Genomic DNA, 25,053 nt, shown 5'->3' with positions numbered 1-25,053 from the left:
AGAGAGCCTATATTTTGCTGCATATTAGCAGATAGTCTTACTACTGTGCCAATCCGAAATCCGGCAGCAAAACCCACACAGAGGAATCTTAAGTCAAAGTGTTTTGTAAAATGTCAGAATTCAGTATTTATCCTGAGATTGTATGCTCTTGTAAAACAGATAAGCCCTGGCTGATAAAAAAATAACAGTCTTTGCAGAAAATAACAATCATAATAGCTTTGTGAATTGAGCCTAAGATGTTATTGTATCACCTATCCTCTAAAGTAACTCCTTTTTTTTCACTCCTAAATGGACACATCATTTAAATTCACAGTTATCCTCAGCCTAGAGCTAACTATATTTCAAAGAATGATCACGTGTGATCTTTGTATTATGACTTTTTGTGTTAAAATGCCGAAAAAGGGAATACATTAAAAAGGATATAATGCACAGTAGCAAAAATACCACCAAGCTTATGATTTTATGAATACATTTCTATTTTACTAAAACAATTCTAAATAAAAAAGGCCCTCACACGTCACATTGTTTTTTAGAGTTGTTTACATACCTATTACTTTTTGTTTATAATATTTAAATAAAAAATGGGAGGGGGGGTCTTAAACATTCCTACCAAGGGGACCTCTGATTACTTTTCTGCTCTCTGAAGTAGTGACTAGTGTAAAACAATTTTGGTGAAACCCATTGTGGTTTGGTAATGGGAGTATTGTCACTTGTACTGCTCTAGTGGCCATTATAGATCATTATATTGTCCATTAGTACATGTTTTTTTCATTGATAGGCACTATTTTAAACTATTTTTTTAAATTACCACTTCTTTTAGTGAATTTGTCATTTTTATTAATTCTTTTCAATTAAATAACACATTCTTAAATATATTAATTTTAGATTTTTGTATTATAATACAATTATTTTTATTTTTTGAAAACAATAACAGTTTCAACGATTCAAATACCTGTTGATTATCCAGAAATGCAGTGTCATTACCAAATCCTGTAAATTGATATGGTAGCCTAAAGCAATTTTATCTTCCGTCTGTGAACTGATAATTTTCTAATTCGCCATGTAATTGAGATGAACAAAGGAAGATATGTTTGAAGTTAAAGGGGAACCAAACTAAAAAGTGCCCAAAAAAAATACACCTACCTTTATTCCCGCAGGGCAGACTGATCCATCGGGGGGTGTTTTGCATCTGGTCCTGCGTCATCGCAGCATCCGTCCCAGAGCCGGCACTCGGGGAGCCGCCATCTTCGTCTCTTCTTCCGGGTTCTTCATCCTACGTCACTCAACCCAGGTGCGAGATTTGGTGACGTAGGATGAAAAAAAAATTTGCAGAGATCACTGTGCATGCGTGAAATCGTCAAGTTTTTCTGTTTGCGTGAGGAGGCTTCTTCTGCGCATGCCCGAGTTGCTCAGGCATATGCAGATGGAGCACCCAAGGGCCTCCCAGGATATGTGACGTATGTATCCCGGGATGCTTTGAGCTTCAATTCATTCTCGATCACATTCTCATTGTCTACCCTTTTATGTAAGTGAAATTTCTGAGTTTAGGTCCGCTTTAAGCCTGGGTGTCTACCATGAAATATAATAAAACTAATACAGTTACCTAATCTAAAGATACACTTTAAGGCTTGTACACATGGATGGTTAGCAAGCATTTTCAGGGAGGTTGTACTGCCTTCAAGCTAAAGAACTATTCCTTGTTCACATATTCTGAGACACTTTTCAGCATTCGGCAGTTGGCTTGTTCATTCAACCCACTGAACAAATGCCTGTGCTTGTCTTCTAAGCGTCACCTGCTAGGTAAAAATACAGCATGGCTAGTGGATGTAGTTGTGAAGCAGTATCTGCACTGCCTTGTAACAGTGTTGACAATCTTTGGGTTTTATTGTGCAACTCAAAAGACGGCAGGAAGTTGGAATACCCAAAAAGCTGGTTACTATGATTTCTGCTGGAAACAAGATTTTAAAACTTAAACCTACACTGCTAATTTTTAATTACTGCAACATGATCTCTTATATTTGTATATCTATCAACTTTGAAAAGACTGCACTTTCCATAAAAAAACAACCTTACAAAGTAGTTAGAAATGGCTATAGCCCATATTAGTCATATATTCTTGGCAGCTAAGTAAGACTAATTATACAGCTCTTAAAAATATAAAAGGAACTAAATGGCAGTAGAGGGCCATTCTAAATGATGCGGTCATTGCTGGCACTGCAAGTTTCATAGCAAAGCGATGATGTTACGGATCCTCAAATAGATGCCAATATAGCTATTTAATTATTACACTTTTGTACTTCAAAATAAGATTTTATTATCTTAAACACATATTGTTCTATTTGATATGTATAATAATTTCTTGCTAATCTCCAGCAGATGAACCTGGTTTTCTTTTGTTGTCCTAAATGTTGGAAGAATAATTTCAGGTTCTCTTTGAACTATAAACTTTTGTAGTAACACAGAATAAAGGAATAATGACTACCGCGACTGGATAAAAGATCAAAAAAGAATTGTGTGTAACCCAAGGGTCCAATCCTAAATACCCCTTTAGCTAAAGTGATTAATATAATAAAGGCTGTCCTTGGAAGTCCTTAATTAAGCTGGAATGAGATTGATTAAATCTGGAAATCTTGTCTTTTTCTGGTCTAAGGTGAAGTTCTTTTAAAAACAAAGAGAGGAATCACTTGACAAATGCCGAGCCCAGAGTGAAAAGACCTCCACTTTAAAGGAGAAGATGCTCAGTTTAATGTTTAGGTCTGTTTGTAGGAATGCTTTTGGACCTGTTTTGTCTTTGTTGTTAAGAGGTGCAAGTCAGCTGTAATGCGGAATGACATAGGAAATACAGATACTGCCAACAATATAGTGCAGGTTAAGATGAAGAGTCTAAACATCTCTCGGGTTGTAACCATAGCCTTTGAGGGTCAGGATGTTGTGCTGGTAATGGGTACCAGGTTTCAGCCCTCAATCAACTCACAAGCAGGGTCAGCAGTTATGGAAGGTGCATGGGATAAGCAGAGTAGTAAGACACAGAGAATAATGGGGAGTCAAGCCAGGGATTGAGAACTGGGACAAAATTGGAAGCTGGAGCCAAAGATTGAGAACCAAACTAAGGTCAAGAGCCAAAGCAAATGGTCAGCTGAAGCAGATGAGGGAAATTCTTGGGAACTGGCTGTTTGTAAATAAACCTTTAGAAAGGTGGCCAGGACAAAGTGAACCTACACAAGCATCTATGTAAGTCCTGCTATTAGATTCTGGGAGTTTGTCCCTCCCTTGTCCTACATCTACAGTGGTGGTAAGGTGTAGTGGCATCAAGTGACCCAGAGTGTACTGGGTGCAGTGGCACCTTTCATTGTAAATGCTTTTGCCACCAATAAAAGAAAACATGCCAATTTCTTGCACAAATAATGGCAATCAGATGCACATGTCTGAGTTCTTTTTCTGTAACGTAATCTATTTCAGACATTGGCCCTGATTTATGAAAGCTCTCCAAGGCTGGAGAGAAAACACTTTCAGAAGTTAACTGGGTGATCCAGAAAACATGGAATGGATTTTTAAAAATAATTTTCCATTTGCTAGCAAATGTTTTGACTCCTGGACCAGATACATTCCAGGTTTGCTGGATCACCCAGTTCACTTCTGAAAGTGTATTCTCTCCAGCCTTGGAGACCTTTTATAAATCAGGGTCATTACATCTGCCTTCCTTTGGTTAGCATATCAAAATAAGGGAGGTTTTGTATAGATATTGGTCTACATAGCATATAAATGAATATGCTCACAATATAAGAATATTACAGATTGCACACTGTAGTTATAAGTGTGTGAGCAGCTCCAAATTTATAACAAAAAGCAATTCAATACAAGTGCAAGAAGCCATGCTTTGCCTGCTTCTATTGGTGTCATGTGCGGGATAAAGGTAACAAAATTGGGAGTAAGGGAGTAAATGAAAGAACAAAACATTCTTTACCTCTAAAGAACTACTGTCATGTTTATTAATTTCTAATATATTATATTACTTTGATTTTCAGATACTCCTTGCATTCTTCTGTAATGCCATACCTAGGAACATGTCTGTTTGCAAATTTCTATGATCCTTTAGCCAGCAGTATTTACCTTCATAAACATTTATAGTTTAACCTTTTGCCCAAAATATTCTGTGAAAAATAAAATTGCCAACATCTACAGAGAAAAACAAAGTACAACATCCGCCCGGTCATCTTTTGTTGTTTCCTTTCTTGGAGCCATGTTAACATAGTTTTCCTAAATGGCTTGTGAAATGCAGGTTGTCAAAAACAATAAACTGAACTCCGCAGACATCTCATCTTTGTTATCCAATACAATGGCAAATAACATAGAAGTCTCTGGGTAAAGGTGCCCACAGGCATTAGAAGACAATCTCCTCTTATTCTAGACATTATTATAACTGAAGCTCTTACTTTATGAACACACATGACTTTCCTTTGAACCTGTGCAAAATGGTGTAAGTGATGAGCGAACATGGTTAGCTTGTTATTTGCATCTGTCATTAATCTGAAGGACATTACCGATCACTAACACATTTAGCACATTACCGATCACTAACACATTTAGGAAATGGCTCAAAAATAAGTTAATGAAGGTTAAAAATAATGTCCAGTCAAAGTGTCCATAGAAATCCTACTGTTTTGGGGTAATTTGAAATGACAGGCAGTTAATTCCAAGAAACCCACTATCTTGTATCTAAAGGAATTGTGCAAATTTATGAATATTGCTCAGAGAATTAATTTCTCTATATACTTACTTTTTGCACAGTAAAGATATTTTTTTCAGGTGTATCACCTTTATATGTAGAAATATTTTAAAATATTAATAGACACATTTCATATAGTGTACTTAATTTTTTATTTGACTATTTTTTCTTGCAATTGAAGACAGTTGAATGTTGTTTTGTGCAGTACTTCCCATTTTCTTCCTGTCTTTATTGGTAGGGATGGGTGAGGGCACATGGGCTCTGTCCAGTACAGGGTCAGCAAACCCATTCCATGAACCTTAGAATGTTTTGATGGGAACCTGTTGCTATAGTGGGGCGTGTTGAGATTGGATTGTGGTTGTAAGAGCTAGTTGTTATAGTGACAACCACTTTAAAGTTCTTAAAAATTCTGCCAAACTCAAACCTCACCCCTATTGCTGGATACTTTTATTTTATACTATTGTATTTGCTATACACTAGAATAATACTCACTTAGGGTTCTTTCAGAGGTTGCTAGGGGTTCCTTAAGCAAAAATCAGTTTGTAACTCACAGGTCAGTTTAAATGATGCCAATGATCTTTTTGTCAATCTGTAAGGGTGACAATGTTCCCAACAATATACGAGGCATTGTGAACTACGCTGATGTACTGTCATCTGTAGATTTAGTAATTATAGTGAGGATCTCTAAGACCTGAAAGTTATTTCAAAGGTTCCCCCATGTTAAAGGGTCAGGAAAAATGCACTAGAAGTACAGATCAGGGGGACCTCAGTTCCCACCTAAGGAAAAACAGCAGAAGCACCTTATTCATATGTGTGCTATGTGTATAGAGTTATTTGGTTGCCATTACATAATATACCTTTTCTCTTATGTTGAACATCTTTTATTAAATTAATACTTTTTGCATAAGCAAATTCTGAAATAAAAATATGAACATTTGTTTTATTTTATGAATAATTCTATTTGCATGATTCCTTTTGGGTATAGGAACATTAGTGTTTCAACTGTTGACCACTAGAGGGACTCCCTCCCTCATTTTTAGCAGACTATACAAAGGATTCTACATATAGAACTATGCAGGTATAAATGTCATGTGTCAGCAGTTACATTTGTTCTACTTGACCTTTCATATTTTGTTACATTTCTCTATAATGCTTCTTTTTACCTGGCAATATTAGGAACTTAGGAACCTGACATTAATATCACACTCATGTATTTTTCAATGTTCTGATCACAGATCATAAAATGTTCTCAGTAAATTCTTAGATATATGTTTAAAACAACAAATACAATGTACAGTAAGTTATCTATATGAATTATTTATATCTCTTTTGTCTGTGTTTTATTATCTGAGTGTATTCTGTTTGAAAAAGGTCTAAATGCAGAAAAATATCAATCCTTTACTCATGTATCTATTCCTGCCAGTCTCCATCCACCACCAAAGGAATCCGAGTAGGCTGAGAATGGTAACAAAATCAATAGTGTGAATATTCATATTTATTATATAAATGGACTTTAAAGGCACCTTCTCATCCAATCCATTGAAATTGGGATTGAAGTTATTGTATGTGTCAAAATATGAAGAATATGTCTCTTTTATACACACATATATATATATATACCTCCCTGTTCCAAAAAAATGTGGTTCAATGAAAGGATGTTAAAATATTAGGTATCAGGGCAGCACATTTTGTTTTTTTATGTTTTAATGTCACCATAGTAATGACATTTTAGAGGATGTTAGCCACAAGTGTCCCCCACTTACACCTACATTTTGGGTTTTCTATACCTTCCTGTACCATCTGCAGGTTAAAGGTTCTGTATATGCAAATAACCAATTTTTGTTGGTTTAATTCAGGGGCTAACATTTTGGCTCAGGGGCCACAATGAGTTTTACCTTTGATAGACAGGTTGGGCCAGTATCAAACAGATATAGAGTGTTTGTATGAACTGATATAAATTAAGTGTAAAAGCGGGCCAGATTAAGGTGCCCAAAGGGCCGTATATAGCTGGTGGGCTGTAGTTTGCCCATGCCTGGTTTCCCTAATATAAAAAAATACATAATGGGGGGCCTTTAGGTGTAACATATTGCTCACATCTAAACCAATTACATAAAGGACAATTTCTTTAGGTTGTAAGAGGTGCAGATTCTTCCCTTGCTTTAGTTGCATACAGTGATATATGTATATGGTAATGCAGTAAAAATATATGTCTATTCACGCAGAAACCACTTAAAAAGCACTTGCAAAAAGTAATAAAAAGCAGTTTAGGATTTTATGTGGAAAAAATGAAGATGGGATAATCCATAACACACTCCAGAAAAAAGGGATTACGTGACCCTAACAAAAAGACCTAAACTACTTACTCAAGAAAATGATTCCTAATGCCTATGTTTTGGCTGCCTGATAGGAACCCATAAAGCAAATTGTCAGTTGTAAGATTCACATACCCTTTAAGGGTTACTTGTTTGACTTTGGTTTTATTATATGTAGTGATCCGTCACTGCAAGATGATTATGTAGGGAAGATGACAGAATTCTACAACACTGGAACTCAGTTAGAAACAAGCAGAGATACCAGTAGAGTGCTAATGTCAGGACACACAGATGCAGATTTAGGAAGGGTGAAAGTGAGTATTTGGTGTTAAGAAAAACAAGAAGTTTGGTGGATCACCCAAATTTAAGACTATTGGGTCACAGAATATAGCTGATTACTTGCTATGGGATTACAGAATATTGCTGATTACTTGCAGAGATTTTGAAGACGTAACAATTAGTGAATTATTTGGCTTTGATATATATTGTATCCTTACAATAATATTGGTTACTTTCTAGTTCCAGATATAACCAGTTGCCTAGCAGCATGAATTGATGCATTTTATGTTTTGATCTATTAAATAAAGATGAAATATTTCATGTGTTACTTGTGAGCCTTATGAAGGGTATTGCACCAATCCTGTTGGTCCATATACCAATTTCTAGTATTGCAATTTGTTAAGGATTAAAGGGGAAGCATTGTAAAGAGTGGTAGTCCTACAAATCTATATTTTCTGTGTTAGATGATAGGCTGGAGAACATCTGTTTGAGGGTATGAATATATGTCCTGAGATTAGGACAGGTTTACCCTCTCGTTATACTGTATATTAATCATCTAAAACATTAAAACCATTGGCAGCTGAAATAAACAACATTAAATATCCTGTTACAATGGCACCTTGTCAAACAGGTAACTCTTGAAGGTGACATTTTGGAAGTATGGGAATTGGGCAAGCACAAGGATCTGACAAGAGGAAAGACCACTGATAAATCTGCATTGTCTGGGTGCCAAATAGCACATTGATGTGTGTGTGGGGAAGAGGCCAGTCTGATATATTCCCATAGAAGTGCTGCTGCAGAACAAATTGTTTAAATGTAAAAGTGTAAAACTTAAATCTGGCCACCGGAGTATGATGTCAGAACACACTGTGCTTTACATCCAGCTGCATATATGTATACTGCAAACTAGTCAGAGGGCCGGTATTAAAACTTCTTCATTGCCAAAAGTACTTCTGATTGGCATGTAAGGGTCAGAACAGAACCATTGAGAAATGAAAGACGTCAATGTGGTCTGATGCATTAGTTTTCTTTTGTACACCCGGATGTCTGGGTGAATGTGCAATCTTTATGTGGAGAATAAATGGCAGCAGAATGCAGGTTGGTGGAGGCATTTTGATCCATTTCCATTATCTTGGTGTTGGAAACCAGGACAGATTCAAATGTTTTGAGGAGTCCAGGTCCCAACTGGTCACATCTGCTATGCTGGTATAAAGGGTACGTATGCAATACTACTACTATTTATTGGGCAGATGGTTTTAATTTTTGGCTAAGCAGTGTATACGGTATATGATAGATTTGCTTATGTATTTTGTACTTTATAGTATACTGTTACTTTATAATACAGCTTTTTATATTAATAGTTTAAATAAGGTTTGTGTGAAAGCATTTTTGCTACACCTGTAAACAGTACTAGAAATGACAAAGTGCAGAAAAATTGACAGACAGTCTGGGTACAGCTTTTAGCTCCCTGTATACCTCAGAAATCATGGAGTGACACATCTAGCTGTAGTCAAGCAGATGCAGCTTTGAACTTCTGTTATATTGAATTTGCAAAAGTAAACTCTTTAAATATCTTAGGACCATGGATAGTCTGCAAGCAAGCTAAGTGGCTAGATGAAGTTTAAGCAGATTAAAGGATTTAAAGGTCCCACTGTCATAGTGATTGTGACTTGACCAGACAATTGTACTCCTGCAGACTGGTAGTACCTAGTAGAAGGACTTCAACTGCTATACTCAGTACAGCTGGCAAACAGAACATGTAATAAGCTGTTCAAAAAGAAAGAAATATAACAAAGTGCTGCAAATTTTTTCAAACTATTATTTAAATATTATAATGCATATGTAAATCTAAAACGATGATAAAATCTCTCTGAAGTGAGAGGAATTGCCATCTTATCAGTTTGTACATAGTTATATTTGTCTTCACTGATGAATTTCCCGTTACCTCTGAATTTCATGAAAACTATAAAGTTTTGGATTTCTCCTTGTCATTAGGTAAATTTGTCATTAAGCTAGGAGCATAGGATAGATCCGGCTTGCAGAGCTGCGAGCGTAGTCTGCAGACCGGGGATCGTGGAGGATCACAAAGAAGGAAGACCAAGAGCACAGAAAGAGATGCCACGTGGATGTACACTGTACAGTTCTTGTACAAAATGGTCATCACCGGGTAGCTGGCCGTAAGTGCATGTGGTCAGTAAACAGGTAAGTTGTTAAATGAGGAATACCTGTATTCAATGACTATCCTGCCTCCCTAGCGCTTGTTCCTTATAGCTCTAAGGCAATAGAGACTAAATGGGAGAATTGCCTACTTTTGTGGAATGCTTAGGTGAACAACGCCCTTTATGGCTTACATTTGCCTAGTGACATAGAGGGCCCAATTCTTCCATGACAATACCTTTAAAGTATTTTGTTACATCTGTTTGATCTGTTTGATGAGTGCAAAAATACCTATTGACCTTGCCACAAATTAATTGATCCCATGACTTCCTGTTCTTTCTGTCTTCTGAATTCTACTATCTACAGTACAGTTGTTCAGCAAGCTTAGGTTTGGGGCAAAACTTCAAAAAAGTGCAACAGAGGCTTTAATTCACTGTAAAACCTTCAGGTCAGATAAGTCCTTACCAGCCAATAATCTGCAGTAACGGACAAGCCAACCTCCTCAGTATGAAATAATGGGCCCCCATAAGGTGTCTTATCAGCGTGTATTGGAGATGGATAGGGAAAGCTGTGAAGAAAGAGCACAAAGAGGTTCAATGTTTATACCTTCCTATACTATAGACATCTATGGACTATATATACCTGTGCACCTCCATCCGTCTGTGTTCTGAGCCAATTGTTTATATTATGACTCCTTTTTTCTCTGTATTAGCAACATTTATGTTTGCTTGCTGTCCATTGTACCCCTCCCCTTTGCAGACCCTTGTTTTTCTTTTTCTCATGTTTGAGTTTGGTTTCATCACCCGTCCTCCAAATATACTAATTGTTTATTTGGCTTCCCCCACGCAGATAAACCTTAGACCAGTGTTTCTCAGCCAAGATTCCCCCAGAGGTTCCTAGGGATTTCTTGATCAATAAGCAATTTTTACCTCCCAGGTCAATTTAGGTAACTCTAATGTTCTTTTGGTTATCTGTAAGGGTGACATTACTCCCAGTGTCCAGCAATGTAAAATACATGCTTCCACTGACCCCATGCTGACCCATATTTTGAGCTGTGGATATAGTAATTGTAGCTGGGGTTCCCTAAAGATCCAAATGGTATTTCAGGGGTTCTCCTATATTACAAAGGGTATGAAAGGCGACCATACACTATGATTATAAACATTAGATTTTGACTTGGGTCAGTTGCTAAACCTATTTAATGTACAGCGCTGCGTAATATGGCGCTATATAAATACTGTTTAATAAAAAATTGCAATAAATCAGATTGGAGTGCTGTTACTATATGTAGGCTAAGCTCAATATTCAGGAAACATTCATTGCTAATCTTTATTTATTGATACATTTCACAGTGAACTGCCATAGCATACTAACTATGAGACTGAAGTAAAAATCTTCCTGTCGTCTAATACCATATGCAGATGTAATCATCACCTAAAACTAAAATTTTTAAGTTTTGCACATTTGCATTGTTGCCCTCAAAACTAAATGGAAGGGCCCACTCCTTGTTTTATAGTATTTTTGGTACCTACTTTCCATGGGTATGGCTTTCCGTGCCTTTTATTTGATGATAGCTTGGCTTTTAGCCCCATTGAAGGACCAAATTAAATATCAAAATCCCCTTAACGAAAAAAAAAACAATGTAGTTTGAAGAAAACTTTTAGGAACATTATGCAAAGCTAAATCCAAGAATTCACAAATGTTTACAAATATATTAAACATAAAAACTCATTGTTACCTAGCTCCTGTATGTACTTTGGAATACTGTTTTACCTATCCTTTTCAGTAGCTCTAGTAACCCTGGGTTTCCTCTGATATTCCTTTGTATGCTTTCTGCACTTTCTAAGCACTTCCAGCCCTCACCTCTCCTATGCCTGTTCTAACATCGGGGAAGCCCATACCCATCCCTGGTAATGTGTAAACTCTTCACCTATCCCCGGCCATACGTATAAAAATACATTTTGTAAGTTGTCTACATTGATGTTACATCTGATAAATTGTCTATTTTTTGCAGTGTTACTATAACACAACATTGTTATGGGGAACTGTACATAAAACCCTTTTTTAAACAGATAACAAATCTATTTTCTTACAAATAAATTGATGAACCTTTGTCCTTTGTACATTCATGTGGGTAAAGCTAAATACTCTTGGATACTGACCATGGATATATTTAAATGTATGAATTACAAGATCTTTAATTTTGTTTCTTTTTCAAACTGAACATGGCACATTTTTTAACCTATCAGTGTAAAAAATATTTTACACCCCTTTAATGAACATTGTCCAACACCTTTATCTACTTTTTACGCAGCGATGAAAACTTTGCTTGTATTACCAATGTGATGTTAGGAGCAATTTATACAGGTACAATAGCATGCTGTGCTTTTATCTCCTTTTCATATTTTCCCAGATATTGTTTGCTTTGAAATAGCTTTTTCAGCATTGGATGTTACTGCAAAGCTTATTATTATCCAAATATCTGAATTCCCTTTACAGCTTTGTGGTCACCAGCTGTATTACATATTATTATTATTTAAAAATAACAATTTTGATCATTGTACTGATACCCCCTATTTTAACCACTAGATCATTAATTTTTAACTGCAGGGAAAAGTTAAAATTTTACTTGTGTATGAAAACGTGCATCATATATATATATATATATATATATATATATTGGGGGATATATACATATACATACACAGGCACACATATATAATTCATATGTGATGCATTACAATCAATTATACAATTATATATGGGGAGTTATGGCTACTATTTTAGATGGTTTGTAAATTTACCATTTCAGAAGATTGGGTCCAGTACTGATCCTTGGAGTTTACCACTGGTAAATGTAACCCAGTTTGTTCTAGTTAAAAAGAAGGTATTAAATGCCTTTGACAAAATTCAAATTTGTCACATTGTCAGCCACATTTAGATTTCATTGCACAAATGTTTGAATACCACGTAAACAATGGGACTGCTTTAATTAATCTATCCAAGACTAGAGAAGGTAGACTATCATGGGTGAACCCAGGAGATTCAGCAAACCTGGAAAGGATTTCTTAAAAATCATTTGCTATTAGTTGGAAAATGTCTTGGACCACACCCATTCCAGGTTTGTTGGATAACCCAGATTCAGCCGTCATAACTTATCTTCTCCAGTCTTAGAGAGCTATAATAAATGAGGCCTATTGTGTTTATCCTAGGAAAACATGCTACTAGATCCTTTAAATAGGAGCTAAATTCCACATAAAACTGAACATGTTGAGACCTCCCATCTTCCACATAACCATCCTGAATATATTTATTATTAAACAGTATTTATATAGCGCAAACATATTACGCAGAGCTGTACATTAAATCGGATCATTATATTATTGCCTGCTGTCTTATTTTTATATATTATCTCATAACTTCAAATAGTTCAACTGTATCAAAAGTCAAATGTTCTGGCCTATAGTTTCAGTTGTAGCTTTTTTTTGTATAAAAAATAATGATGATAGAACAGCTATATTGTAGCTTTGTAGAACTGTTCCAGTTAGAAGATACTGAAGCTAAGGAAATTAGATCTGGAAGCTTATCAATTACTAAGGCTAATTCCTTTAGTACATGGATCAGGGCCAGATGCTTTAACTATCTTTATTTTATTACGTGTAACTTTACTCTTATGTGTTGGGCTAGAAAAATTAAATGGGTTGCATTGGTAATCATTCACCATATTATTTGGCCTTTGTGAAGGGAAGTCAAATGACATGAGTATCTACAGAATCTGCCAAAATCTTTCCGAATAAATATCTGATCTAATCAGAGCTACTGCCTGGACGTTTCCTTCTAACCTAGTAATTTATGTGTTTTAACCTTCTGGCTTATGTAATTTATGAGCTGTCTGCTCTTACCTTAGCCTCCATGTCATGGAAAAAATATCTCTGTTGCATCTAAAATCAGTGCAGGACCCTTAAGAACCAGTCTATTTCACCTCTGCTGTCCCTTTGGGTATTTCAGAACAATTGCAAGGCAATATCAGTTTTTTCTCAGACATTAGTCCCAGTCTAACATGGAATACCACATACAGTGTTTTTACCCAGTCCAACCTTCTACAATCTGTTTAAACCATCAACAGTGAAACCTATACAGTGAGTCAATGTATTGGTGAGACAAGAGACAGGCAAGATTTAGTGCTGAACCTTGTCTTTTATTGTGCTAATATGGCATGTTGTTTGTTACCAAATGTTGTCTGGATGTCCCTGCTCCATAAGGCAAATATTTATCGCTGGTGCTTTTAGATGTGGGTGTGACGGTTGAGTTTGGAGCTCATCCCATCTTCAATCACTAGGACATGTAACTGGACGCCACACACCATCCCAAATACAACTTTATTGCCCTTCACATGGCCAGAGACAGACCCAATAGAGTATTCACCGGCACATTTTACCCTAAAAACATGGTCATAGAGGCCCTATGTTGTACATTAATTCAATGATTCTATTTAGGATAGCATCATTAGTGTGTAGCTCTGTGTCCTGTTACATGTTCTGTCAATGGTCTGTAATGATGTGTGAAGAGGCAAATTGTATTTTAAAGAAACATTCAAAATGCATTCAGTAGGGAGTATGTCAACTTCCTGGTATTTCCCCACATACCTGTATAAGCCGTATTCCTACCGTGCTTGTTGTCCACTGATCTATCATTGACTACGTTCCACATTGCCAGTGTTTATGGTCCATGTTAGAGGTTTATTTTACATGGAACATTCAGGTTTACCATACCATAAAACATCTAATATCCACTCTGTAGAAGTCCACCACCAAAAAGATTTTAGTGTCACAGAACTATAACAACAAAAATCCTTACCAGGAAGCCTGTAGGCGAAGTGTGTCGGGATAGTCAATCACTGCATATTTTTTTGCTACTAATACCAATTATTGCATTTTGTTGTATTTGAAGCTTTACCTTGTTTAGAAATTTAGTTATTTGTATCAAGCTACAATATTAGGTAAAAACCCAACTAAAAAAAGCATTTTATTTTGACTATGCCTTCCACACTTATGTTTTTGTACTTTATGTTATATGGAACTAATGGCCAATGTCACCTTGTAAATATTGAATAAATCCACTACACTTCTTTACTTCTGTCTACAGCAGTTATGACCAAGGAACTGAGGCGGAAACATGCAAGGGGCTTGATATTTGGATCTATGGAATACCAAAATAAGTTTATGTGGAGGACTTTGAACGGTGCAGGGTTTTTGTCAATATAAACATTGCCATAAAATGCCAACTTATGAAGCAAAATAAACACAAAATAACAATACATGAATCCAAATTACAGGGAATAGTTTAAACTGAACTTTTAACTAATTAAAGTATAACTATTGTCAAACTGTAAACTTACATGTGTAATGAAGGCCCTCAAACATTTTCAGAATAGCTGGTAATCCTGCTAGTAATACTATGTGATCCTTTGATAGCTGATCTTTGATAGATTGAAGAAAACTTTTACTTTTGCAGTTAAAACAATGTAGTGTAGTAACAGTCGCAGCTCCTGTAGCTGCTTAGATGCAATATTTATAGTCCTATCAATGAATAGGCACACCAAAATTCATACAGCGCATGGGAAAATCCTAGCTGCATTTCCTGAGCGCTGTATTTGCCATTCCATAAAAAATGCAATTTTATTAATACTAATTTGCCATAGTTAATGAGCCTAAATGAACTTTAACACATGCAAAAGTGTGTAGGCTGCATTTTCAGTGTGTGCCAGGTGTTGTTATCCTGTTTGACAGGAATTAGAAATATTCCAAATGTTTAGTATCACAGTCTTTAGGTGGGTAAGAAGTAACTATGTTGATTTTGGGGCACTCAGATTGATAGACCTTTTCTAGTAAGGATTGAAATTGCAAATTGCAACTCTATTTGAAATCCAGTCATATTTTATTGCTTCTATCCAAAATTCTCATTGTGTCTAAATATACATATTAATAGGTTACTACAGTTACTTGTGACATAAGCTTATCTTTGTAGGTTTGGCTGTGCATTTCTATATTGCTGATAGGCAGAACTTTTTTTATGTATCTTTACTTCTTCTCATGCCTCTAATAAATGCTATTTTGCAGAGCTCAATCTTGCAGGACATGGTGGGGGATGCAGAAACACCTGGAAGTGATAACCACTAAAGGTTCAACCATTGGGGGTAGATTTTTTATGACTGCAAATATCAGAGTAATGGCTGGCAAGATAGGTAAGTAGTATGTATGTACGTAGTAAGTAGTAGTATGGCTGGCAACGTAAGTAAGTAGTGTTATGTATGTTCTTTTTATACATTTTTCCATAATATTTCCAAATATTCATAACAGAAAATGCTTAGCTCAACAACCAAGGCAAGGTATTCTTCAACACAATTTAATGTGCATATCTAATATGCATATACCGCAGTCTTGACTGTAATGTTTCTTTATTGAAAGTTGAAACAAAAATGTTATTATGGTCGCTTAGAAATCAATCCACAAATTCATTCCACAAGGATATTAAAACACTCATGCTTGCCCATATAACTTCAAATGTTTCAAATATATTTAAAAAGTTATAAAAATTGCCTAATAATTGATCATTAAAGCAGAATTTATTCTTTACAAAAAACTTATTCTGCAAGGATTCGGTTCAACAATGAATTATGGATAAATTATTCATAAACAAATTGAAAGGCTGATGTATGATTGCATATTTGCTGCAGAAATGATTTCTATACATAGGATATACTACTTCTGTGTTTCAACTTTAAATTGCAACTGGGCAACTCAAAGGGCAACTCTCAACTTGACAAATAACAACAGCTATATCAGAAGCCTCTGATGGACGTTGCCTACTTTTAAAGTAGTGCCTTCACCTGCAGTAAAGCCGAAAAGGTTCCACTTTATTTCCCTGTAACTTATGCATGTGGTTTGTGAATTGTAAAATGACTGCTCCCATCAAAGGTTTCTGAGACTGAAGATCCGAAGCTTTTTGACAAATCCTCTATATTGTAAAGGAACACACTTAAATATATATTTGTAATCCTCTTGGAAATACACAGAACTGAAATGTGATTTGGAAACTCAAACAAACTTAATAAAGGGGATTCATTGTTTGAAGAAGACACTGATGCACCTGCTGTACCGATCTTGGTTGCTGCTTTTGTTTTGGCCACAGGCACTAAGAACAGATATACTTAAATAAATAGACTGTATAAAACTTTTGTTCACTTTCAAAAAATGCGCACAATAAATAAATACTGCTAAAAGTTTGTAGTCTCTCTGACCCCATGCATTGTCATTAAAGCTGTGAATAGCTTTAAAATGTCTTCATGTGGAGCATTCTTTTATGAATCCATAGCCGGTCCTATTTAGGAGGAATAACAATTACAGGCTGTCCCCTTTTCGGCCTCCACATTAGCACCTGTGCATCATTAGCATTAGGTTTTACCAGTGCATTGGCTGGGATTGGCTCCATGCGGCTTAAAATTCTTGGCTGCTCTTGCTGAGTCCTGCCCACCAATCTGGCCCGTTTACCTAACACCTGAGAAGGATCCACCTCAATATCTACCCTCATCCTCCATTTTATTGTCTGTAATATGATCTTTTCCTTGGTGTTCATGTTCATTGCTACCAACCACGTTGTAAAACTTTGGTCTCTTTTGATTCTTGTGAGTAAGGGCACATTACTCTCACTGACAGGCACTGCCCACGTCACGCTAGGGTAAAAGTTGTCATTCATGCTGACGGAGAACCTGGAGATCTTGTTGGTAGGACCTATCAAGGTCACAGTTTCAGTGGTGTTTCCGTACCAAGGATAACTTACGCCATCTGAGTCACTGATGGCTTTTACTCTTCCTTCTCTTAGATCAGGAAGCTCCCAGCTGGACCTGGGGGAAGCAAAGGACAACAAAAGTGTTTAAATTAATTTCAAATATTCTAATAATTTTAGTGGAAACTTTTAGAGATTGTGTCAGTACAGAAAATATTTTAAATGAAACTACTAATAGAAAATGAAAATTTTACAATTATTGCACAAATTACTTACGAATGTTACCTGTGAGCCAAATGAATATGATATTGTATATCTGCTATGCATTGATATATATTTTACATTAATTATATATAATTAGTTACTGTTGTACATCCAGTAACATTAAAAAGAAAAAGTGTACTAGAGTAGTCTTTCACAACATTATTACCACAAAGGAACCTTTAAAATATTTTTTAGGTCAGGAACCCCAGCAAAAATTAACTCAGAAGGTATTAGTAGAAGATTATTCTGCATTCTACATTAGTGATTAGTGGGAAGAATATGTACCTTTTGGTGGTGGTCAGCATACTACACTAACAAGTGGGAAAAAAATTGATGCCATGTTGATGTTATCTTAAAAGACGCCAAAACACCTCAGGAAAAACCCTGGGGTTCAATGAAACCCTGGCTGAGAAAAGCTAATCTAGAAGAACAATTAACTTTTAAAATACGATCCAGCTTGTGTTATTAAAGAATATAAAAATCTTGCCTGACTGATTACAGAAATCAAGATCTAGGACCTAAATCAATGAATTTGTCACTAGTTTAAAAATAATCCCAATTGCTGCTTTTGTTGTTTATATATGTTCATGTGGTTACCACTGTTTGACAGTTTGCTTTTTTGTTACCCTTTCTTTTCTGTAAAACCCAATAAAACTAATCCCAATAATGTCCTTTAAATTTGTGGATTATAGAGATATTAAAAAACATTTTAAACTGTGGACGATGAATCCTAGAGGTGGCTGCAAAGGATTTAGCAGTTATTATGTAAAGCATTTTTAAAATAAGTGATTTTGCTAAGCCCAGGCACTAGAGGCAAGTTCTTGGTTCTGTTATGATGTGTCTGAAGTGTATGACCAAAATTTACAACCATCTGGTCCGCAAGAAACTTTTAGTGGTTTACAGAAAAATTTGGACGATATTTGTAACTAATAATAATAAAACAAAAATAATATTCTAATAAATTCTTATATTCTGAATGACAATTTTCGCCTTTATATTGCACGGAAGTCACGAACTGTACTAGAGATGGAAAAACAAGGGAGCCGCAGCGTGACGTCAGTGTAGTCCTAAATGGTATGAGGGAACCGTTGCCGAGCCGTACGCGTCAGTATTGTTTCTACCATTACAACGGTCACCCCGCTCCGCCAATACCGATTCTCATCGGATTGTTTTATGTTATTTGTTTATTTCTCAGATGCTCTTTTAGGTAAATATGACCTTAACTGTGTATTTTCTTTAACTGTTTTATTTAATGGCATCAAATAGTTGGATTTTGATAACTAAAATTTCATGTTTGGTCTTAGATTCAAATGAAATAAACCCATAATGAGCGAGTAAAAGCAAACAAATATTTTGCATTTCTTTAGTAATAGCAAAGATAATGCAACTAATGATAATAGTGACAATAGTAATCTTTCACTTGACCGTGAGCTGATCAATTAATCAGAGCTTCCACAGTCCTTGTTGGCACCATTAGGAAGATCATTATTTTACAAATGTATTTATCTTTTTAAAAAATTAATATTAATGGTCCACAGGATTTAAATTTTTGAATTTAGAGGTCTGTGAGGTCTGAAAGGTTGACGACCACTGTTCTAGGTCATTTTATACCCAAGCAACACCCATGTGGTTTGTACCTGCTAAAAGCATACAAAAAATGTTCTTTAAATCACAGTTTATATTATAAAAGACATAGCAAATATTAGCAAACATAGAATATATGTTTTTACAGATTAAATGTGTTTTGTCTATATTTATTTATTTGGATTCCTGGGACCTATTACTACATACTTTATAATTCTAGGTTACTTGTTCTGAATAGCTGATCTTACTTTTGCTTGGTTTTAAAGATGATAATTGGCACTCCCTGTGCACTATTTGAGAATGTTAAAATGGTTGAATACCAAAGTATCTTGTTTATATTCATGCATCCTGCAACGTTATTATATGACAGTTTATTGCGCATCTCTTGTTAGGACTGAGTTCAGTCAGAAGGCAGCATTTGCTCATAGCCTGACTTCTCTGCATGACACATTTACTTAAACAAGTAGGAAAATTTACAAAAAGATAACGAAAACTTCAAATAAAAATCACAGGTGACTATTTCGTTCCCTAACAATCTTTATTGTGCTGTTAGTACACCAACACTGGGTTACTTTTACCAATTTTGTTTTTTTGTGGCTAGGCTCTTATTCCTGGTTAATTCTGCAAAAGTACTGTTAATTAATTACCTAAGCAGTATAGTTCTATATTTCAGTATTCAGCAGGAAGCAAGAAACTGCAGCCCTATAAATTGTATGTAAAGAATCAATGGAAACTGGGCTCAGAACTGGACTGCTCATCATTTAAAGACAAGTGACACACAAGATTTAATATAGCATGCATTTTCATCAGGAAAGTCAGCTGATGATAGTAAATACCGTACTTTGCCTTTAGTGCCTAGAAAAAATGATTTGTTGAGCATCACAGGGGATCATTAACATATATGCGTATATATGCATATACGTAAACCTTGACGTCACATTATCTAGGCACTTTTCATTCTTTTCATTCACTTATCATGTTTGTAGTATTTTGTAGAAGGAAAGGATATACTATCAAAGAACACTAACATATATTAGGACTGTTTTCAGGAGCGTAACAAATATATTTTGGAGGAGGGGATTTGCCTAGCTGGTATGTGAGAAACATTTTAATAGAGGATTGAAGGAATCACATTTAACACAGGTGATTTCTAAAATAAGAAACAAATTCTGAAATTAGATTATAGGGTAACTTTAAGATGCATTTACTTAACAGCTGGTGATTATTCTACATATGTGTTCTTATGTTTGTATTCTATGTGAGCCAGGGTGTATTCATCCTATGTTGAATTTTGTGAAGCTGACCTTGTACTAAAATGTAAAGGCTGACTATTACATTAGACCTCCTTGCCATCTCAAATTGTCACATGATAAGTAAAAAAACATAAAAACTTAACAAAATAAAGTTAGGAAATGAACTTACACAATAGACAATAGGGCATATTTCTGCCCTGGAGATAGTGGGGTCATGATCCTTCTGCTGAGATTCTAGAAAAATGGATCTTCTAAGGATCCAAATTGTGAGAAGGTGCTTCAGTGCAGTACTTATTGTGTGATCCTCAGTTTTCCCAGAATCTTGCAGGATTGTCTGTCAGTTTTTTAGGTGCTGTAGGCAAAAGAGAACTACAGTATATATGCATATTTTCATACTTTGTGTTTTTTACAGCTATCATGTGGCAATTAGTGATTTTATGATGGGAGGGGGGTCTGATGTATAATATACAACCATAAGTAGTATAAGCTTTTTAATTTTAAACTCACATATAGCTGGTTGTTTTTCCATCCATGGAATATTTGCAGATTGTTTTAGGATAAGCTCTTTGACCACCTCCTTGATATTGGTCTAACAGCTTTACGGTTAGTGGTCAGGGCCTTGAGCTAGATTTTTTGACAAATTTAGGTCACATTTTTTCTGGAAATGACAGGCAGATGCATGTAATAGAGGTAATGACATGATGGTAGTAGGATGCCCAGATTTTATTAGACACGTTTTCTTTAAAGCAGAACTACAGTTTTGCTTTGAAAATTTGTGAGCAGGCAATACCTATTGCAAAAAAAAAAAAAAAAAAGTCAAGCACATGTTCCTTCTGCAATAAAACATACCTAAACGCTATATTTTCTAAAGGAATGCATGTTTAAGCATTCATAGCTCAGCTTATGTTTCCGGAATATGCCTGGCATTTCCAAGGGCTGCTGGGACTGAATGAACTCTTACTCGCATGTGCAGAGGTTATGTCATACCGGCCAATCAAGATGGCTGAAGATCAGAAGAAAAGAAGAAAAAGACGGTAGCACCCGGAACTCATTGGGGCAGGTGAGTGTATTTATAAAAATAGTGATTATGAAGGTATGTTTATTTTATTGCAGATCAGCACTGTATAAGTCCCAGTCTGTCACTATGCTGTTTTCCTAAAATATTACTTATTCTATTTTTCTGTTCAGTATTTATCATTTCATAATAAAGGTAATTTAAAGTAAGAATATCATTTTCCAACTAAGTTAAAGGTTTGGAAAGCATCTAACCTGTCTGATAAAAAAAATCTTATTAGCATAGGTACACCTTTAGAAACAGAGTGTTCCCGGCAATTATTTTGAAATGTTCTCTATGCACTTAGCATTATATATATTTTTAAGCATGGAAGCTTAAAAGAGAAACTGTATAAAATGAATGATAGGAAACTATTTGTTAATATCTTCAAGCTATCCGTGCAAAGCTTTTAAAATAATAAATATGACTTATGAAAGCCTGATTTATTTATGGTGTTTGAGTGAGAAATTTAGTAATGGTCATCAAGGTGTTTCTCCTAGAAAACTCCAGGGGTTAAGGCAGAAGAAACTCTCCCCTACTTTTCTACCCACTCAAATAAACAAAATATGTAAACCTTGAGTTATTGGTGCATTACTGCGGGGATATAAGAAGATTATTTTGTAGAATGTTTAAATTGTATCTTTAGATGGACAGGAGATTAGATTAGAGAAGAGATTAGAATTAGATAAACAACTACAGAAGAAAGCTGACGTCATACAAGGAAATCTTGTTGCTTTATACTTGAAAGGCTGATCTATACTGATGTGACATCCAAGCTTCTTTAGTCAAAGTGTTGGCACAGTGGTGTTGGAGGGTGGTGGCAAGTACGGATGTAAATGGTGCCTCTACGAGTAGCTGAGACTTCCAATGCAGTCCTCATGGTAAGCAACAGATTTTGGGCAGGGGAGTAGGTGGAGTGAGCTGCTAAACCTGAAGGAACAAATCTGCCTGTGTAAGCCACAGTAAAAGCTGAAGAGGTAGGGAGTTGGTATGAGAGCAAATAATAACTAATAATAATAAATAAAATAATTGAAACATAGACTCACCTGCTGCAAAGACCACCCTGGATGTGAGTATGCACTATATATATATGTATATATATATTTATATATATAAATATATATATCACTATATGATCCTGTTATATAATGACACCTGCTAATCATTTACATGGTCTATTGAAGAACTGCAAATATGTTTTCAGCAGTGAGACAATTTCTATGTCAGGAGTTGATGGCTGGTGTGTTGGGTGAGAGGGGATCCGCAGCAATGTTTCCTGACCCTTCCATAGGTCTTCGGGGTTCAATTGCATGCATGCAGACAGCTGGGAGTAAAAAAACACACTGCAAACAGGTAAACATTGCAAAAGCAAGCTGGCAGTCTTGCTGCCCAAAATGTCAATTGAAAGTTCCATTACCATTTTAAAATCAATCATACGACAATTATATTATTTTTGTTCAATATCTTGTATTCAAAGTGCTTTCAAAACTTTAAACAGCTTTAAAATATGGGTCCTAAGGTTTCAAACATACATTATAGCTGCTGAGGTTTCATTAGCTGGAAGTTTCTTAAAACATATGGAAAGCATGTACTCTCTGACATTTCTCCTAAATCCTTACAATCCAAACATGACACGGCCAGCAGTGCAGAATACACTCTACAGGAATGGTACGTTTGCATTGGAGTACTATTTGAATCAGTACCACAGAGTGAGTTGTGTAACCGTTGCAGTAACACGCACATTACTTCAATGCATAGGTCTGAAGGAGAATTAAAGATTAGCTATATTTTTAAATAAACTCATTTAGGGGACCATGCTCCCTAGATAATAAAACCCCTGTGCACTAAACCATTAAAAGTGAGTATTGTGGGAAACAGGGAACCTACATCATATCAGATGGTGCTCAGTCAGAGAACTCTTGTAAGCCAAGAAGAGAACTTTAGAATTTAGTCCTATGAAGAATTCAGTAGCCATAGTTGCCTGACACTGCATCCGATAGCCACTAAGCTCCCATACCACTGCATCCTCTGCAGCCCTGATTCTGACCCTCCTTGCTTCTCCACACTCATGTCATTAAGCCCCAATACCCTAGATATGGCCCTCCAAACAGCATAGACACTGCAGTTTTCTTCCAGCCACTTTGCCACGGCATAGTCCATACATATATATGGTCCTGCCTGCCTCCCTTCCCATAATCTTTGCAGGCACATGAAGGAGAGGAGAGATAGAGATACATATCAAAAAAAGAATTTCCTTCATTTTTGTTACATTGTCTATTGATTACATAGAGAAAATATTTTGTTGTAACTATGAGAAATCAATGTATGTAAACTTTATCTTAATAAATGACCAGAGCCATTCCACCTGAACAGGCCTATACTGGAAATGTGAACATTGCTCTGGCCCATACGTTGCACATATAAAAAGTGGTTACTTTTCCTGTTAGACTGCCTATAGAAAACTGCAGATAGAAGTAACAAGCAGCCTAATATCCAATTCACGTATGCTGACAATGATGCTGCTAATGGGAAGTTATTAGTACAGTCTTGTCAGCCTGCAACAGAAAGTTGCAACAGATTCAATGTATACTGTATGATGCCAAATATACTGAAAATGGATTTAGGGTTTATATAAAGAACAAGATTTCCTATATTTAGAGCCCATATAAATTGTTGCATGGCCTTAGGCACCATATAGGCAACGGTCCAATATACTGTCACAACATATCAAGGTCAGCACACTTTTCCTGTCAACCTCTCCCTTCCATGTTATTTTTCCAGTTTTGTGGTATCATTCTCTCCCTTCATTTGGCTTTTCATTAGTTCATGGTTAGCTGCAGTATCCTTATACCAAGAAAGAAGGATTATAGAAAGAACTATACTGCTAAATGCAGAAAATGTTTGCATCATGGTTCATCGGGGTGCAGACTTTCGGTTTTCTCTGGGCCAAGTTGCAGTTGAGACCACTGCAATCATTATTTCTATTTTACTATATGTAGCAACTATTCGTATTCAAAGGTAACAATAATTTATTTGCACAATAATATCCTTTGTATTTGCACAAACACTAAAACACAGAAAGAGCAACACATTTCAATTTCTACAAAATGAAATAAAAGGTTCCTAAAGAAAATAAGACAAAGCTAAAAACAGCTTTATGTACAGTACATACATATAAATCTGGGGTTGCCATTGGAGGCAACGGGAAAGAAAATGTACTATTATCTCGTGTATCATCCCTAAACCCGAATATTCAAATGATTATGATGGTGCTGAGGTACAATATAACATAGATAAAAATATATTTTTTAACACAATTAACTAAAATAATATAATTAAAGTATGTAAGCTCATATCTATTACATATTGGGAAGGAGTTCAATGGTCCAGCAAAGGGAAACTGGGCAGGGACAACTGACACAGACTAACAACACTGAATTTCAGTACAGCAGAATACTTGCAAATCAAAATGTGTTATTTTGTACTAATATGCAAATGTACATGAATCACTGAGATTACTAAACATTTTTTTCTGTTACTGTTAACAGAACCATTTTGTTTTTGTAATGTAGTTCTACTGTATATTGCATGTTATACATGTACATTATATTATATATATATATATATATATATATATAT

The 25,053-nt window shown here is 35.6% G+C and overlaps 1 protein-coding gene across 2 annotated transcripts in view; it reads right to left on the bottom strand.

Annotated features, from left to right (window-relative positions):
• Nucleotides 1–14,425: 14,425 nt before the first annotated feature.
• The window catches only part of FAM78B (family with sequence similarity 78 member B), a 43,479-nt gene continuing 32,851 nt past the window's right edge, over nucleotides 14,426–25,053 (bottom strand). Inside the window, exons 2-3 of one of the 2 annotated variants that reach the window (XM_072420136.1) lie at nucleotides 20,530–20,712; nucleotides 14,426–17,377 (exon numbers count right to left, since the gene is read on the bottom strand). In XM_072420136.1, coding sequence (XP_072276237.1) covers nucleotides 16,855–17,377; nucleotides 20,530–20,576 — 570 coding nt within the window. In that variant the 5' untranslated portion in view covers nucleotides 20,577–20,712 and the 3' untranslated portion in view covers nucleotides 14,426–16,854. The remainder of the gene's footprint in view (nucleotides 17,378–20,529; nucleotides 20,713–25,053) is intronic. The other variant, XM_072420135.1, reaches the window with a different exon arrangement.

Source organism: Pyxicephalus adspersus, chromosome 8 (genome assembly GCF_032062135.1).
Source record: "Pyxicephalus adspersus chromosome 8, UCB_Pads_2.0, whole genome shotgun sequence".
NCBI classification, from domain to species: Eukaryota; Metazoa; Chordata; class Amphibia; order Anura; family Pyxicephalidae; genus Pyxicephalus; species Pyxicephalus adspersus.
Note: the sequence above shows the minus strand (reverse complement) of the source record. Positions and strands in the feature narration are given on the sequence as shown.